The following is a 16,847-nucleotide window of genomic DNA, read 5'->3' on the forward strand; positions in this document are numbered from 1 at the left end:
GAAGGAAGTGAGACTCTGACGCACCCGCAGCGTGAGGATAGACATACCTCCATATCCAGAGTGCGTCGATGAGCAGTATCAGTGGCTCGGTCCGCGGGGATCGATGGCAGAGAGCATCGTCGCACGGACGCGTGCCGTGTCGATTGGCGCTTTGACCCAGCTCCCATTCGCACGTCGCCACCCACAATTCCTCCAGAACGCCTGCGCGCCCCTCCTGCTCCGCCCGCCACGCACACTTAGGGACTAGGTGCAGCATGCGCATCTGAGTGCGCGAGCTCATCCAGACCCGCCACGTCCTCACGCTGGCCCGCGTGATGCGACCGCACCCGACCGAATGGCAAGGGGAATAAGCTGGATACAATGCTAGGTGTACAGACGTGCGATGGATACAAAACGAGGGATAGTCCGTGTATGCTAGTGGTCCTGTCAGCGCGCGTGTCGTGCGTGACTAGCACGCAAGTGCCTGCGCGATGGCGTCGAAGAACAATTCGTTCCAGTTCACCCCGCTCGTGATCGCCTGCTCGCGAAGGAGCACGACGGCCTGGCGCAACAGCTCGGCGTCGCGCAGCTGTGGATACACCGTCAATAGACATTCAAGATAAAGCCGCAGTACTCACACGGAACGCGTCGAACGTCACATCAAGACGGGTGACGGAGAGGTTTGTCGTGCGGATGGGGCAGTTCACGTTGCGCCAGAGATCGTAAGGGAAGTGGAGTATGGACGACAGGAGCTGACTGTATTCACACCGGCTTAGATCAACTTCGCCGCCAAAACTGAAAACATGCTCACAGAGAGAACGGGCGAGGTGCGACGCGCTCGTACGGAAAGAGCACACGCACCCACTGGCACTCCTCCGCCACGAGCGCGAAGCTGCCGCGGTCCTTGGCCCAGTCCCGGCGCAGCTGCGAGTCGATGCTGCCAAAGGTGTACATCCGCCCCTCTTCGTTGTTGATGAGCAGCCCGCGCGCGGCGAGGCTGAAACAGAGCTCGTACGGATCGTGCGTGCGGAGGGGCGTGGTGGTGTACGCCCGCATGCGCTTGCGCTCGTCGAGGATCTTGGCTTCGGCCTCGGCGTTGAGCGGGCCGGGGTCGTGCACGTCGGGGTCGGAGTCGAGCTCGCCCTCCTTCGCACCGTGCTCTCCGGGGTAGGGGTGCCCGTCCTCCATCCCGTTCTCCTCTCCCCCGGAGCTGCCCGCCAAAGAGACGTACCGGTCGTCCTCCCCTTCCTCTCCCTCGTAGCACCCGTCGTCGTCCCCCCGCACGTCCGACTCCCCGAGCGACCGCTCGTCCATCGCCGTGAAGAGCCCCCCAAAGTGGAACGCGGTCCGAAACAGGTCGGCGCGAAGGACCTCGCCGGTGAGGAGCGTCGCGACGAGGTTCGCACGCAGGCGCTGGATCCAGTAAGGTGTGTCGGTGCTCCGGCGCACGCGGATGCGGAGCCCCGCGAGCGCGACGTCCGCCCACGCGCCGGCGGTGTGGCGGAAGAGGACGGGGAGGAGCCAGAGCTTGAGGGTGAGGCGGTCTGCGGCGACGTCGGCGCTGGTCGAGGTGTAGAATGCGTCGTGGAGGAGGACGGTAGCCCAGCGGGGGTCGGAGGTGTGCGGGAGGTGGAGGGACCAGGTGAGGAGGGGCGCGGAGAAGGAGAAGGCGTAGGATTTGTGGTCGACGAGGGCTTCGTATCTGATTCCGTGCGCGGCGAAGAGGGAGAGGCGGGCGATTGTGAGGCGGTGTCCGCGGACGGGGGTGTTGAAGAGGTAGGAAAGGAGGGCGAAGCAGGATGCGGCGAGGATGCTGTAGGCAACGCCGAGCGGGGTGTTGGGGACGGTCATGGCAGGATGCGTTTATGACGAGGCCATCGTGCGCGGCGAGGAAGGGGTACAGGGAGCAGAGGGGGCCGTGCGGTTGTTGACGGGTCATCGTGGCACTGCGGATGGAGCGGAGAGGTGACGCGCAGGACAGATGCCCGCGCGCAAGCCATTCGCGTTCGCGTTCGTGCTCGTCGACGACGCCGGGCCGTCGTCCGCCGCGCAAAAACGCGATCGAGCGCCGACGTTGACGTGCGACGAGCTGTGCCCAGGGGCAGCAGTAGCGCCGGTGCGGCTGCTTCGACGCTGCGCTGTGGTCCCGCCCCTCTCTCGCCTCTGCGCTCTCTGCGCCTTTCACCGAGCGCAGGGCACACTGGGACCAGTCTCGACGCGTCAAGGCCTTTCCCAGAGCACGCCGCCCCCGCGCCCGTTTCGTCGCCGCTGAGCACACCCCAGCCAATACGACGCGGCGTCCACCGCGTACCAGCTGGGCCCTCTCGACACGTCGACCCGTCGCCCACTGCCCCGCTCCTGCACGCTCGGTGAGTGCCCGCGCTCTGCTCTCCGTCCCCCACGCATGCCAATCCAACACAACCCTGTATGCGCTCCAATCCCCTTGCACGGCCCACCACGGTCGACACAGCGCGACTCCTTCAACGTATCAGCGCATTCCGACCTCTCGAGGTCTCTCCCACCACACGCGCACACCGACACCTTCCCGTCATAGGGTGGCGCACCGCAGTTAACCCGCCGCGTCATCTGTAACGTACCGCCGCCTCTAGACCTTTCAAGACCTCGCCCAACACACGCCATCGCCCGGCTGATGCACGCCCCTCCGCACGTACCACCTGTGAGCATCCGCGCTTCGCTCTCCGCCCTGTGCGCATACCCATCTAACAACACTCGCTCCCCTGATCTGTAGACCCTCGTTGCGCGTTGTCAACGAACGCCTACAGCCAGCGACAAGTAGCCCACACCGCGGTCGACTCGACCCGTCGTGACCTCGCCCAACACGCCTCCATCTCATACTAGCACGCACAGCTCGAGTTCACACCGTCCCGGCGCATCTCGCCCAGCGCGCGTTCCGTGCACGAGATGCGCTCGAATCGACTCCAAACCGTCTTGAGTCCCACAGAGCTCCACCGCTCCGTCGCTGCACACCTCTTCCGCTGTCCCATCCGTGAGTGCCCGTCCTCCGTTCTCCACCCTCCACACGTTCGTCGTCGCTTACCCATTAACCAGACCGCCACCGCGCTCTGTCAGCAAACACCCAGTCAGCGACATGCAGAAAAAGACCGAGCGTTTGACGTGCCGCGTCTCTGCCCACGCCGATCGAGCTGTGTGCAGCTGCAAAGGTGGGTGTTGTAGGTACGGCCCGTACCAAGTCGAGCCGACCCTCCCGCGCAATCGCGCCTCTCCCCGCTGCCAGACACCCGTCAGAGATCATACGGAGAGCACGTACCGCTCCTCCCAATGTGCGTTGTCGCGAGCACGTCGGGAGCGGGGTACACAAAGAAAGTCGGAGCGTGCTCGTGGCCCGCTGCTCGTGAGTGCTTCTCCCTGCCAAGACTCCTCTCTCCGACTCTCCCACCGTCCGCATGAACCCTAACAGTCGCTCACCTGATCTCCATACCCTCGTTGCGTGCTGTCAGCAAACACCCACAGTCAGCGACACCCAACAAGACGTCAGGAATCTGACGTACCGCACCTCTCCCTCAACGCCGCTCGAGCTCACGAACGGGGCGTGCGCAGAATGGATAACAGGTGTCTGAGTCCCTGTATGCGTATAGCCCTGCGCTAAGCCAAGCTGGCCTCACCGTCGTCACCCGCGCGATCGTGTCCCTCCCTATGCAAGAATCCGTCAGCGACCATACGCAGAGCAACAAGACGCGTACCGTCACTCCCAATGTCCTTCGTCACAAGCAGGCCGGGCGCGAGGGGCAGACGACGGAGCCGGCTGCTCGTACCTGCCTATCTATCTTCTCGTGCTCATGCCGAGACTCGCTTCTCCGACTCTCCCACCGTCCGCACCCCTTCATTGTACCGCATCCGTGCCTGCAATTGCGCAATATCCTTGCCGGTGTCCGCTCTCCGCGCTAACTGCGCCTTGGCCTCTGGCGCACAGGAACCCGCCCGACGGCACGTTCTCCTTTCAGTCGTCCATACCTTGGCCTCACTCAACCCTGAACGCGCGAGGCCTCCCGGTGACAGTCGGACTTGGCGACCGCTTCTGCGCCCTGTCCAAGGTAGGTGCTCAACATCCCTTCACCAACATCGCACGCTCACATCCATGCACGCAGGCAACACCCACGACACGCTCGCGCTCGACGAGCCCCGGTGAGGACCCTCGTTCTGGAAGAACACGACGCACCGGACTCGTGCCATCGTCCGGATGGGACGCGTTCCGCCGCAGCCTGGCGCGCACCCGTCACCGCAGACGTCGACGGTCGTCTCCCTGCAGGTACCATGGCCAGGACGGCGCCCGTTTACCAGGCTGACGGCAAATTCGATCGTGCGCTGTCAGGACCGCACGCGCACGCGCCCACTTGATGGTACCAGATGTGTGCGCGGCCGCCGACGCGGAACGACGCTCGCGATCATTACCAGAACTCACCGGTTCGACTCGAAAACCATGTTTCTTGGAGTGCCCAGTGCACCGCGGCCGTGCGGGACGGCCTCAAAATCGACTTCGGGAGGTGTTTTCATTGCACTCGACACGTCGGACGCCGCTGGCCCGCGCCCAGTATGACGAGCGACGCGAAACGTACACCGACACTGGTAAGTTTCAGAGCGACCTGAGAGTGTTTGAGAAAACGTGCTTGGGCCTGTCCGCTTCATGCACGCGCTGACGTCTTGCGTAACACAGCGCGCATCCCGGACGGCCGTCACCTCGAATCGAGTCGTGCGGCGCGGTCACAGGTTTACGCTGACGATGAACGGCTGCAAGTGAACGTTGACGGTTCAACTTCCTTGTCACTCAAGCCGTACCGCAGGGCGCGCTGTCCTCATCCCGCCCGCGACGCATTCCCGTGCGGAGCGAGTACCTCAGACGGATGCATTCGCCTCCCACTGGGGGCGGAAACGCGTTGGCTTGGGCTGGACCGGAATGGCAGGTCCCGTCCCGTTCCTCATCGTTCACGCCTTGCGAGTGTCCGCCATCGCCCGACCTCGCTCGCTCACACAGGAACACGCCTGCCCGCGTACCTCGACCTGTCCGGCTCTGCGTTGACCACGTCCCGTCCGCCGGCCGAGGTCCCGCTCGCTTCGACGGAGACCACCAGGCTCAGCTCCCCCGGTTCCAGTCGAGTGTCACCGTGGCTAGGTAAGCGTTCAGCTCCCTCGATCGACCAGACTTTGCCTCTGACGTCGCCGAACGACCTGCAGGATGTGGCGGAGCGGCCATTTGTCCCATCGTCAACGGTTCTTCGCCCTCCTCGGCGGGGCTCACGGTACAGTCCGCACCTGTCGCGCGTGCGGGCGTCGGAATTGCGGGGCGAGCTCGTTTTCCCGGCCCACTGCCCACAACACCCGCTCTCGTGCTCGCGCAGAACCCGTTCACGGATGGCGTCTCACGCAGGCCCATGCGGGCGTGCTCTTGATCGCTTCTGCAGGCTCGTACCACCCCGCTGCTTCCCTGCAGGTGCGGCGGTGAGCACTAGGAACGTACCGTTTCGACGGTGCGATGGACAGACCGAGACCCGCCTAGTTGATGGCGTCGCCCACGGCCGTCATGCCCGCCAATGCCGGACACATCCTCCAATCGCCATCCGACCTCACTCATTTGACTCGAGGATCGTTCTCGGTCCGTCGCTCCACGCGCTGTGGCCGTTCGCGCAGGGCTCAAAATCGGTTCGGGCACGCGCATCTCGGGCGGCCACCGCCTCGAATCGAGCCGTGCAGAGGGACCCAAGGTGTGCACCGACGCTGAACGCCTGCAAGTGGACTCGTGAGACGTTGACGGTTCGACGTTGACGGTTCGACGTTGACGGTTCGACCCGCAGATCACCCTCCCGGCGCACTCACCTCGTCCACGCAGTCCACGAAATCGCCCTCGACGCGCACGACCGCATCTGGTGCAGCTTCTGCGCGATTCGACACGGTCTGAAACGCCGCCCGACGGTCGTTGCGTGCGCCGTGCGTGAGCAACGCAGAATGGAGCGCGTACGATCGCATCCGGATGGCCCGCCTGCGCGGCCGCTCGCCCATCATCGCCACCTCCTCCCTCGCGCATGCCGCACACCTCAAGTCCCGACCGTGCCGCCGCGAGCGCACGACGCACTTGCAGCACCCCTCAAGTATGTCCATGACCCGCTGTCCACCGCGCTAACACTCCCTAGGTTCGTAGCACGCGGGTCCCGTCGCGGGGATGCCCAATCTGGCACCTGGTACATTACCCTGTCCCGTACCGTACTCGATATCGAGAGCGTGCACCGACTGACGAGCGTTAACGACACACAAACGGTACCTCACCTACTGTTGAGTCCGTTGGACGCACGTCGCCACGGAGGGACAGCATCTGGGCGGAAGAGTAGTCCATCACGCTCTCGTTTCCCGTCGTTAGCCAAGCACACGCCCAGTCCCGCGCCCGGATTAGTTTACATTCGCTCCAGCCCTGCACGCCGTTCGCGCGAGACGCGGCGTGCCACGGCCGATCCGAGCCGGACGCAGCCCACCATCCCGTCAGACTCGGTGACGCATCGTGACCACAGAATTCAATCTGGTTCACTAGACAAGAAGAGCGCGCCACCTTCGTTGAATAGCCCTCAGCGATCTCCGAGCACGCCGCCAGCGTGAATGTCGCTCCAGGACTGTGCGGTACCGTGTCTGAACTCTCTGTGCCACGTGCGAGCCCCGGGATGGGCGCATCCTCGAGAACCAATTGCTGGTACAAGCTCCGTTTTCCGCGTGAACTGTCCGCGCAGGCACGACTTCTCAGAGCTCCGTCTTGGAGTGCTGCAGGAGGTGCTCATTCATCGGCACGAAGCTGCAGTCGGGTGAACAGGAAACCGACCGACTGAAAATCGACGTCCCCGTGATGCCACCCACGGGATCTTCCTCTCACAAGGCGACGGTCCCGCATGGCATCAGCACCAGGATCCAATTTCGCGGCGGGGCTGGTACGAGTACAGTGTGCTTGCTGAGTGATGCCGCCCTCGCGCATGCTATGGACGTCGTCCTCCGACCAATCGCGCTTTCGAGTTCTGCGTCCAAATCCTCTCACACAGCACGCACGATGCCGTCAAAAGAATATATTGAGGTGTGGTCTGGGTTGCTCTGGGTCCCGGAACAGGGACGTACGTTGAATGCTCTGTGCTAAAAGGTACTGCTGCGGCGACGCACCTGGCACGGACTTTCGCGGAGCCGTTGTCGCCCTGACTCGTCTGCATGACCGAACGCCTGTGTCGAAACAGCTCTGCGTGCGCGATGGATCGGTGCGGGCCTCAAGACGAAGGTGTCACGTGGGTACAGTACCGACGTCCGGTGTGGTACCGACGTCCGGCCTGGTGTCAAGGCAGTGAACGAAACAGGGCGGGCCAAACACGCGATATGAGCAAATGATGGACTACTCACCACCCCCACGTACGTCCACGCAACACACACCCGCTGGGTGCGCCCGCCACTGCATTCGACGCGAATCCTCTGTGTCTCGAAGAACCTGGGAGGAAGGACAACGCGTGACAGTACCATGTCCTCACCGCGGACCTAGGCAACATCGACAGGCGCAGCGACGCAGCGCAAGCGTGTTCATGCGCACCCAGGGTCGAGCAGGCGAAATGACTTGCCGATCACGGACACGGGACGCGCTGCTGTAGCAAAGACAGTTTCAGAAATGACGGCATCTGCGTGGCATTGTTGCACTCACTTGGACTCCGACGGGACCACACGGTGCGGCAGGCCGCGCCCACGACACGCCAAGACACACGTCGCGCGTAAGTCTCGGCAGGTCGGCGTCTCCAAATCGCAGGAATAGGACCGGGGCCTTGGGAGCAGGGCGCAGGTGGGGCAGGTGCGAGCGGAATCGCAGAGTGCGAGGTGCGCAGATGGGATCGTGAGCTCGATGCGGATCGGGAATAGATAGTCTAAAGACGATTGCCTCGAGCGTTCCACGCGTTTGATGGCGGTGGACGGGCCAGGTCCAGCCGACGACGGGTGACGGGAGCTGGTAGTACCCCTGGACCCTGGCGCCATCGCCGCCGAGTCCAGACGCGGAACGACGGCCTGTCGGGTGGTTTCCGAAGCTCATGCAAAGCCGTGTGAGCGGTGTCCATCTCTCGCTCTCTCCCCGCCCTTCTCACTCACCAGTGCGTTTCCGCCCACTCCCTCTCGCGAGCCGTTGCGCTTTCTGACACTCCACCTCGTCTAGAATGTCCCGGCACGGGCGCAGATTCTTGAAGACGAGTCAGGTGCTTGACCCCACGGTCAGATACACGCGACACACGACGTCCATCCGCAGGCAGCTGCGCGAGAGGTGAGCCATGTCCCCTTCATGCGCGTGCTCACGCTGATGGTACGCACCTCACAGCCCGCCTCACCGGTACCGGGTTCGGGATCCTCGGCGGGAATGCGACACCCTCCACTAGCCGGGGGACTGCGGGGACGTGGGAGTCGAGGAGCCGGAGGTGGCGAGGGAGAACTGTAGCCTTGCGGTGCCGACACCGTTCGTCCTCGCATGGGGATCACGAGCGGACGAGGGTGAGCGGCGGGACCCCGGGATGGTGGAGTAAGTTGGGATGGGGGGCTGGCCGACGTCGAGCATGATGACCAACTTGGTTACAGCGCGAGATAACGTCGGAGGACGAGGACGAGGCGGAGTGTTTGCTGTGGATGGAGGCTTCGAGCAACCTGATAGACACCGTTAGCTCAGACGATGAGGCTGAGCCGCGGCCGTAGTACCGGCGCGTTGCGATGTCGGTACTGTAATTGCAAAGTCAATGGAAATCAACGCGGGATAACGTTTGAGCGAGCAGGTGAACTACGTGCCTGGAAAAGCCTCTACCGTGAACGCGTCGGTGCCTGCACCATCGGAGCTTGGCGGGGACCACCCGGGAGGGTGATATTGGCTAGCCGCAGCCGGCGCCGCCCGTCGGGAGCGGGTACTGCATATAAGATGTGTCAGAGGCCGTGTCCAGGGTCTCCCCTCCCCTCCCGTCTTCTTCGTTGCCGTCTGTTCCTCTCGTCGCCCTTCCTGCTTCTTGACCGCTCCCTTGGCCAACCCTCTTGGGGCACGCGCAACCACAGCCTCCGACGATCCACGTCTTTCGATGTTCTACCCTGCCATCAGACGCCTGCGTCACTCGTTCGTGACCATATGGGGTACGTGCTGATCATGTCCGTGAGTCGCGCTAATTCAGCCGTTATTGTCAATTTGTCCCCGCCGAGATGAGGCGCAATCCACGCACCTGTTGCCGCGCATCGGTACGCGGGTGTGTGGTACGGTATTACGACGGTCCTGCAGTGCGACGCACAACGGTAAGGCTTGCTGCATGCTGTGGCTTGCGCGGCCATGCGGTTCCCGTGTTCCGCTGGCAAGCACTCATGTACGTGTCTTATCCTGTCTTTTTTTTCGCTTCTGCTGATATCAACCCGTCAGCCTGCCGTGTTATGGCTCGACACAGTCTGCGCACCGAATTAACGCATTGCACGTGGCAATACAAGTGGTACGTAGGTGCTCACAGTGTCGGAATAGGCTAAAGGACGTCTTTTCAGCTCTGGTCGGCGGTGCATGCGCTCGAGGCAACAATATCGACCTACCCTCATGCTCCTCTCTCCGCTCTTGCCCATGCGCCTGGAGTGAGCTCGGAGATCACGTCGACCCGCGCGAGGGTTTAGCAAAGTATGGTACGTGCTTCAGTGTTTTGATCTCGTTGCGCGTTGACGAGTCCTGTACGGTACGTCGATGACGGCAATACGGCTTTCAGCGACGGGAGGGGGTAAGCGGGATGCGGGTGGACGTGGCTTACCGGCGTCGGACTCCTGTGCGCAACCGCAACCGGGGCTGTGAACAAACGGTACGTTCTGGACCGAGTGCTGACGGTCCTGCAGCGCACCACACAATAGAAACCCGCGTCGCGGGAGTCCTGTTCATGCTCCAGCAAGCGCAACCATGTGCGTGTTCGATTTGCTGACATGAACACGTCAGTCCTTCGCATTATGGCTCGACACAGTCTGCACACCGAATTAACGCATCACGCGTGGCGATACAAGTGGTACGTCGTGCTTGGGCTGACGGATGTCTTGTCAGCTTCGGTACACGCTTTCAAGATGCGTCAACAACGACTCACCTTCACGCTCCTCTCGCAGATCTTGCCTGGAGTGAACTCGGAAGTCGCGTCGACCTGCGTGAGGGCCTGGTGGAGTACGGTACGTGCTTCAGGGTTTTGATCTCGCTGGGCGTTGACGGGTGCCATACGGTACGTTCATGATGATGATACGACTTTCAGTGCCACGGGAGGGTAAGCGGGTGGATGCGGCTTACCGGCATTGTAGGCTGCGGTAGTGTGCCGGACTGCGCACAACCGCAACCGGGGCTGCAAGTGTATGCGCACAAATGGTACACTCCCAACCTCGATTTAGGCGGAGAGCTGCATGTGCTCACCAAACCAGGTTCGTTGCTGCATGGCGACGACGACTGCTGCTGCGGTAAGGAGGACGCCCGTGAGTCCGGCGACGGGTGGATGGTTCCGATAGAGACCTACTTGCTGTTTGGGAGGGTGTTTCCGCATGGCACACGAAGAGGGATCGCGGGGGTGTGTGCGTAGCACGTAGACGTAGTCCGAATGAAAGCTGTTTAGACGCCAGACAGCGATCAACGCGCGCGGTGTTGAGCTGAGTGCTCCCACGGTCTCGCGTGCTCTCTCTCGACCGTCCTCCCATCTCCTCCCCTCGTCCGTACCCCCATCTAGCACTCTCTACACCCACAGCGTCAATTCGGCACTCAGTCCACACCCACATCGGACGTCAATTCAGCACTTTCTAACGCACATTGCCAACTTAGCACTCTCTACGCACAGCACCAACTTAGCACTCAGTCCACACCCACAGTGGCAATTCAGCAATCTCTGCACACACATAGCGTCAATTAGGCACTCACTACACACCCATAGTCAAAATTTGCGCTGGTGCACGCATGGTGCGTCGCCCCGGTCCGCCGCCAAGCTACTGCCCTCAAGCGCACGCGCAGAAACGCCGTACTACACGCGCCGTTCATCTGGACCTCGACCCGGTGCCCGGCATTCGGAAACAACGCGCCGAGGAACGTGCGCACCTCGCGCTTCGCGTCCTCCTCCCAGCCATCCTCCCGCCAACCACGCACTTTCACCGGACCCAGCCGGAGGTCGTACACCGCACGATGCGGCGGCCCGGCGCCGGCGCCGACAACGTCCAGCACCCCCGCGGTGAACGCCGTCTGCGGGAGGTGCCGCACGCGCAGCTCTGGGAGGGCGCGTGTGAGGTCCGGCAGCACGCAGAGCGGCGCCACGTCGTCGTCCGAGCCCTGAGCGTAAAGTCCGGCCGCGATCCGGAGCTCGACGAGGGCAGGCCACACTACCGGGATCCTTCGAAGGTCGTGTGCGTTGTAGCTCATGTATTCGCCTTTGATGGTGATGTTGACGACGCGGAGCCGCTGTAGAGGCGCGAGGGGCGTGAGGATGTCGGAGAGGTGGATGATGAGGCTGCTCCATAATGAGCGGACGATCAGTGTGAGCTCGGTGAGATGTACGTAAGCGGCTCCGATGGCGTCGAGGGGGACGCTGAGGTCCTCAGCGTAGCCTCCATCATAGAGAGTGTAAGAGAGCGAGCGGAGGGAGGGAAGCGAGGCGGAGAGCCGTGAGGGGGGCGGGGAGGAGAGACAGCACCTATATGGTTCAACATTAATCTCGAGGTTCTGAAGAAAAGGTAGGGAGACAAGATTTGGCAGGTCGGATCGGGACAAGGACCTAGTGTTGAAAGTGAGCGACCGGAGTGCGGGCCAGTTGGCCATGCAGGCTAGATATTCGGTCCTCGGATCGTCCCCGTGCACATGAAGCATCTCCAGACGTTGGTGGTTTGATAGCAAGGCCATCCACTCGGTATTGGCGATGGTGACGCCTTCCAGGTTGGGGCAGTGTGCGAGGAGATGGTTGGCAACTAGGGTGTCCCAATCCTTATCATCATATGCACCGTCGATTCTTGCCCAGCGTAGCCTAGGTGAAAGCAGTGCGAGCAGTCCGCTCTCAGCTTTCCAGGATTCACCATATGTGTACTGATGTATCAGTGCGACCCAATGTAGACGGGGGAGAATGGGGTCGTCCTTGGTGAGCAATGCATTGAGTTCTGTCCAAATTGATGGCCTCGGCAAAAGTGGGGAGAAGAAGAGGTCGATCTTCTGCACGCAACCTGTGTACATCTTGAAGCGCATCCATGCTGGGTGCAACCATAGGTCATGCGAAGACTTGACGTGCACGACAGTCTACAATGAAGACGTCAATGTCTGGAATAATGTCACAAGGGACCATCAAACACTTGCATAATTCCACTCCCAGTGTGCGCAGAACCGATGTTCATCCTCGTTCAAAGTATGGGGTCTGGGCCGTGCGATCCCCAAGGTATGAAGAAGTGAGACCAAAGGATAATCACTGGGTAGCGATGTCCAGAGGATACGGAGAGCGATAGAGGAAAGAGTTCGGCAGGACAATGCAAGCGCGAGGAGAGTCCTGCGAGACGCCCCATCTGTGTTGTCGAAGCTTGAAAGTATCCCCGGAAAGACGTCGTGTACAAGCTGGGGAGGGCTCTCGTATGACATTTCCTTGAAGGAAGTGAGACTCTGACGCACCCGCAGCGTGAGGATAGACATACCTCCATATCCAGAGTGCGTCGATGAGCAGTATCAGTGGCTCGGTCCGCGGGGATCGATGGCAGAGAGCATCGTCGCACGGACGCGTGCCGTGTCGATTGGCGCTTTGACCCAGCTCCCATTCGCACGTCGCCACCCACAATTCCTCCAGAACGCCTGCGCGCCCCTCCTGCTCCGCCCGCCACGCACACTTAGGGACTAGGTGCAGCATGCGCATCTGAGTGCGCGAGCTCATCCAGACCCGCCACGTCCTCACGCTGGCCCGCGTGATGCGACCGCACCCGACCGAATGGCAAGGGGAATAAGCTGGATACAATGCTAGGTGTACAGACGTGCGATGGATACAAAACGAGGGATAGTCCGTGTATGCTAGTGGTCCTGTCAGCGCGCGTGTCGTGCGTGACTAGCACGCAAGTGCCTGCGCGATGGCGTCGAAGAACACTTCGTTCCAGTTCACCCCGCTCGTGATCGCCTGCTCGCGAAGGAGCACGACGGCCTGGCGCAACAGCTCGGCGTCGCGCAGCTGTGGATACACCGTCAATAGACATTCAAGATAAAGCCGCAGTACTCACACGGAACGCGTCGAACGTCACATCAAGACGGGTGACGGAGAGGTTTGTCGTGCGGATGGGGCAGTTCACGTTGCGCCAGAGATCGTAAGGGAAGTGGAGTATGGACGACAGGAGCTGACTGTATTCACACCGGCTTAGATCAACTTCGCCGCCAAAACTGAAAACATGCTCACAGAGAGAACGGGCGAGGTGCGACGCGCTCGTACGGAAAGAGCACACGGACCCACTGGCACTCCTCCGCCACGAGCGCGAAGCTGCCGCGGTCCTTGGCCCAGTCCCGGCGCAGCTGCGAGTCGATGCTGCCAAAGGTGTACATCCGCCCCTCGCCGTTGTTGATGAGCAGCCCGCGCGCGGCGAGGCTGAAACAGAGCTCGTACGGATCGTGCGTGCGGAGGGGCGTGGTGGTGTACGCCCGCATGCGCTTGCGCTCGTCGAGGATCTTGGCTTCGGCCTCGGCGTTGAGCGGGCCGGGATCGTGCACGTCGGGGTCGGAGTCGAGCTCGCCCTCCTTCGCACCGTGCTCTCCGGGGTAGGGGTGTCCGTCCTCCATCCCGTTCTTCTGTCCTTCAGAACCGTTCCCCACCAGAGAGATGTTCCGTTCGTCCTCAACCTCGCACCCGTCGTCGTCCCCCCGCACGTCCGACTCCCCGAGCGACCGCTCGTCCATCGCCGTGAAGAGCCCCCCAAAGTGGAACGCGGTCCGAAACAGGTCGGCGCGAAGGACCTCGCCGGTGAGGAGCGTCGTGACGAGGTTCGCGCGCAAGCGTTGGATCCAGTAGGGCGTGTCGGTGCTCCGGCGCACGCGGATGCGGAGCCCCGCGAGCGCGACGTCCGCCCACGCGCCGGCGGTGTGGCGGAAGAGGACGGGGAGGAGCCAGAGCTTGAGGGTGAGACGCTCCGCGGCGACGTCGGCGCTGGTCGAGGTGTAGAAGGCGTCGTGGAGCAGGACGGTAGCCCAGCGGGGGTCGGAGGTGTGCGGGAGGTGGAGGGACCAGGTGAGGAGGGGCGCGGAGAAGGAGAAGGCGTAGGATTTGTGGTCGACGAGGGCTTCGTATCTGATTCCGTGCGCGGCGAAGAGGGAGAGGCGGGCGATTGTGAGGCGGTGTCCGCGGACGGGGGTGTTGAAGAGGTAGGAAAGGAGGGCGAAGCAGGATGCGGCGAGGATGCTGTAGGCAACGCCGAGCGGGGTGTTGGGGACGGTCATGGCAGGATGCGTTTATGACGAGGCCATCGTGCGCGGCGAGGAAGGGGTACAGGGAGAAGAGGGGGCCGTGCGGTTGTTGACGGGTCATCGGGGTCCAGACTGGTGACACTGCGGATGGGGTGGAGAAGTGACGTACTTGTCAGGATTCAACCATGTCGGAAAATCCAAATCGGCCTTGCAAGCCAAAGATCTCGTAACCGGATTTTAATTGGATTGCAAGCGCGCTGGTTGGCTTGCAATGACATTGCGAGCTCTGTAGCGCCTCGAGAGGGATTGCAAGGCGCCTGAAGTTATTGCAAGGACTTACCGCACAGGAAACCATATTGTAAGGCATTGCGGCATCGTGAACGCTCCAACCGACAACGAGGGACTTAGAAGATTTCGCTCTGAGTGCGCGCCTCTCCCGCGCTCCTTTCTCTGCTTCCACCACGTCACCCCTTCGTCCTCCTCTTCCTGAGTCCTCTCCTGTCTATTACTACTCAACATGTATGGTGTCGCATTCAGGTTTGTGTCCTTTCAATCCTTTCCTGCTCTTCATCACTTATCCTTTCATCTCCATGTCCAGGTTGAACGTCGGACGGTTGTGCTGGCACCAGGATAATGTATATGCCACACACTGCCTATTCACGCGTGCTTCACTGATATTTTTTGTCTCAAGACAGATCTCGTCTTCCCTCTCGTCTGAATACCATTTAGCCACCGTGTAGAGTGCGCTCGCCGCTGCGCTAGCTGCTTGGCCATTTGTATACATGCTGAAGTAAGTCGTCTATTGCCGAGCCTCAGCGAGCCCCCATATACCATGTTATCACCCCCGCCCCCCGTTTTCGTTGTTCTTGCGCCGTCTGTACTAGTTCTCTGCGCTGTACTGTATTCTAGAAAATATAATGATTATCATTGATTATCTGAATTATAACGAGTGCACAAGCTGGTAATCGGCAAGGGATGCGAGCCGGGACGCCGTTGACAGGCTGGTCGACAGATCGTGATGCATTGATGTCGGGTAGCAATATTGCAAGACGATGAAAGACGCGCGGTTGGATTGCGAGCTAATTAGCCTAGCTTGCGAGGCCTCGCAACACCGATCGCCCTAGTCTCGGCTCCAGACGCTCTACAAGCACACCCAACGCGCGCCTGCCCCTACGCAGTGATTATATAATAGAAATGGGAGGGGATACCGAATTGGGAATGGGATTGTGATGGAGGATGGAGGGAATACTGAATCGGGACTGAATGAGAACCATGCAAAAGTTGAAATTTCTCACGGGGATGGGGCAGGCGCGCGTTGGGAGTGCTTGTAGAACGTCTGGTGCACTTCGGGCTCGGGATGTCGGTCCGTGACTTTTAGCGTCACTCCGATTTCCCCCGACGTCCGGATCCGGCATGAGGGTGACCAGCTGTGACGCAGCGCCAGAGCGAGAGCTCTGCGCGTCTATCTGAGCTCTCGCGCGTCCGTCCCCTCCGCGCGGTCCATGCACGCGCACTGTGCCCGCGGCCTGAACGCTGTCGAACTTAATCGTGGACTTGGGGAGGCGCACGCGCGCGAAGTGTGGTCAGATTCCGCCAAGAATGGCGGCCTTCAAGAGTTTTGGCTGCGTGTTGTGGCCGTTGAGCGTGAGATTGGAGGGCTTTGAATGGGAGGGTACAAGGTCAACTCGCCGAAGTCGGCGAGGCCTGTGTACGTGTCATAGACGTTCTCGGGCAGCCCTAGCATCACCCACGCAGACTGGCTGTCCTCGTCTATGATAGGTGCACTCACGCGGAGCGGGCCTCCTTGATGCTCACCCAGTTCAGCAGCTCCCCGACAACTTCCCCACTTGCATTGTCCACCAGCACTAACTTCTGGCGGGGGTCATCGCTTCCAGAGTAAACACTGTAGTTATATATTACAGAGGGAGATACCGAGCAAAGGCTGGGTGACACAGTGGTATTGACATTGGTGTGCGCTTTTTTGGTGCCAGGGTTCAATCCCGTCACTATCCATTTTTGCACCCCACATCTACGAAGCCGTGCCCAACCTGGGTGTTTGTTCTACAAGCATTTTATTCTACTGCAAATAGTAATTAGATTTAGCGGGTGCCCCTCACAACACCACAATGGGATGTCGTGGGAGGCAAAACTTAAAAGTGCAAAAATGGCTACACAGGGAATAGAACCCTGCACCCAACCAAATAAAAACCACATGCCAAGCATTCATGCCACTGTACCAATTTGGCTTTGTAGCAGACATCTACATATAGTATATGAGTATCATGTTTGTTCTTGGAAGGGACAATGACACTGAGCATAGCTGTCATTATATCCTCAAGACAAAAAGTGCTCAGCATCGCAAAGTCCAGAGCCCCGGGGTCTGGGGGGAGGTGTCCAGCAGTCCTCTTGCAGCAGCGTTACAGAACGATCGAGATACTTCAAATGACTAAGCTGACCAACTGGTGAC

The 16,847-nt window shown here is 60.9% G+C and overlaps 3 protein-coding genes across 3 annotated transcripts; all 3 read right to left on the bottom strand.

Annotated features, from left to right (window-relative positions):
• Positions 1–448: 448 nt before the first annotated feature.
• On the bottom strand, positions 449–1,830 carry BXZ73DRAFT_51049 (uncharacterized protein; the record flags this gene model as incomplete). The annotated part of the gene is made up of 4 exons (XM_048020548.1): positions 449–568; positions 618–735; positions 791–1,038; positions 1,264–1,830. The coding sequence occupies 4 exons, from the start codon at positions 1,828–1,830 to the stop codon at positions 449–451; spliced, it is 1,053 nt and encodes a 350-aa protein (XP_047875177.1).
• Positions 1,831–9,984: 8,154 nt separating this feature from the next.
• On the bottom strand, positions 9,985–12,190 carry BXZ73DRAFT_103919 (uncharacterized protein; the record flags this gene model as incomplete). Its single annotated transcript, XM_048015737.1, has 3 exons — positions 9,985–10,029; positions 10,089–10,154; positions 10,982–12,190. The coding sequence occupies 3 exons, from the start codon at positions 12,188–12,190 to the stop codon at positions 9,985–9,987; spliced, it is 1,320 nt and encodes a 439-aa protein (XP_047875178.1).
• An 850-nt stretch (positions 12,191–13,040) lies between these two features.
• BXZ73DRAFT_51130 (uncharacterized protein) lies at positions 13,041–14,413 on the bottom strand (the record flags this gene model as incomplete). Its single annotated transcript, XM_048020564.1, has 4 exons — positions 13,041–13,160; positions 13,210–13,327; positions 13,383–13,630; positions 13,847–14,413. The coding sequence occupies 4 exons, from the start codon at positions 14,411–14,413 to the stop codon at positions 13,041–13,043; spliced, it is 1,053 nt and encodes a 350-aa protein (XP_047875179.1).
• Between the last annotated feature and the right edge of the window lie 2,434 nt (positions 14,414–16,847).

The sequence above is a fragment of the Epithele typhae genome (genome assembly GCF_022376455.1).
Source record: "Epithele typhae strain CBS 203.58 chromosome Unknown BXZ73scaffold_46, whole genome shotgun sequence".
Taxonomy (NCBI): Eukaryota; Fungi; Basidiomycota; class Agaricomycetes; order Polyporales; family Epitheliaceae; genus Epithele; species Epithele typhae.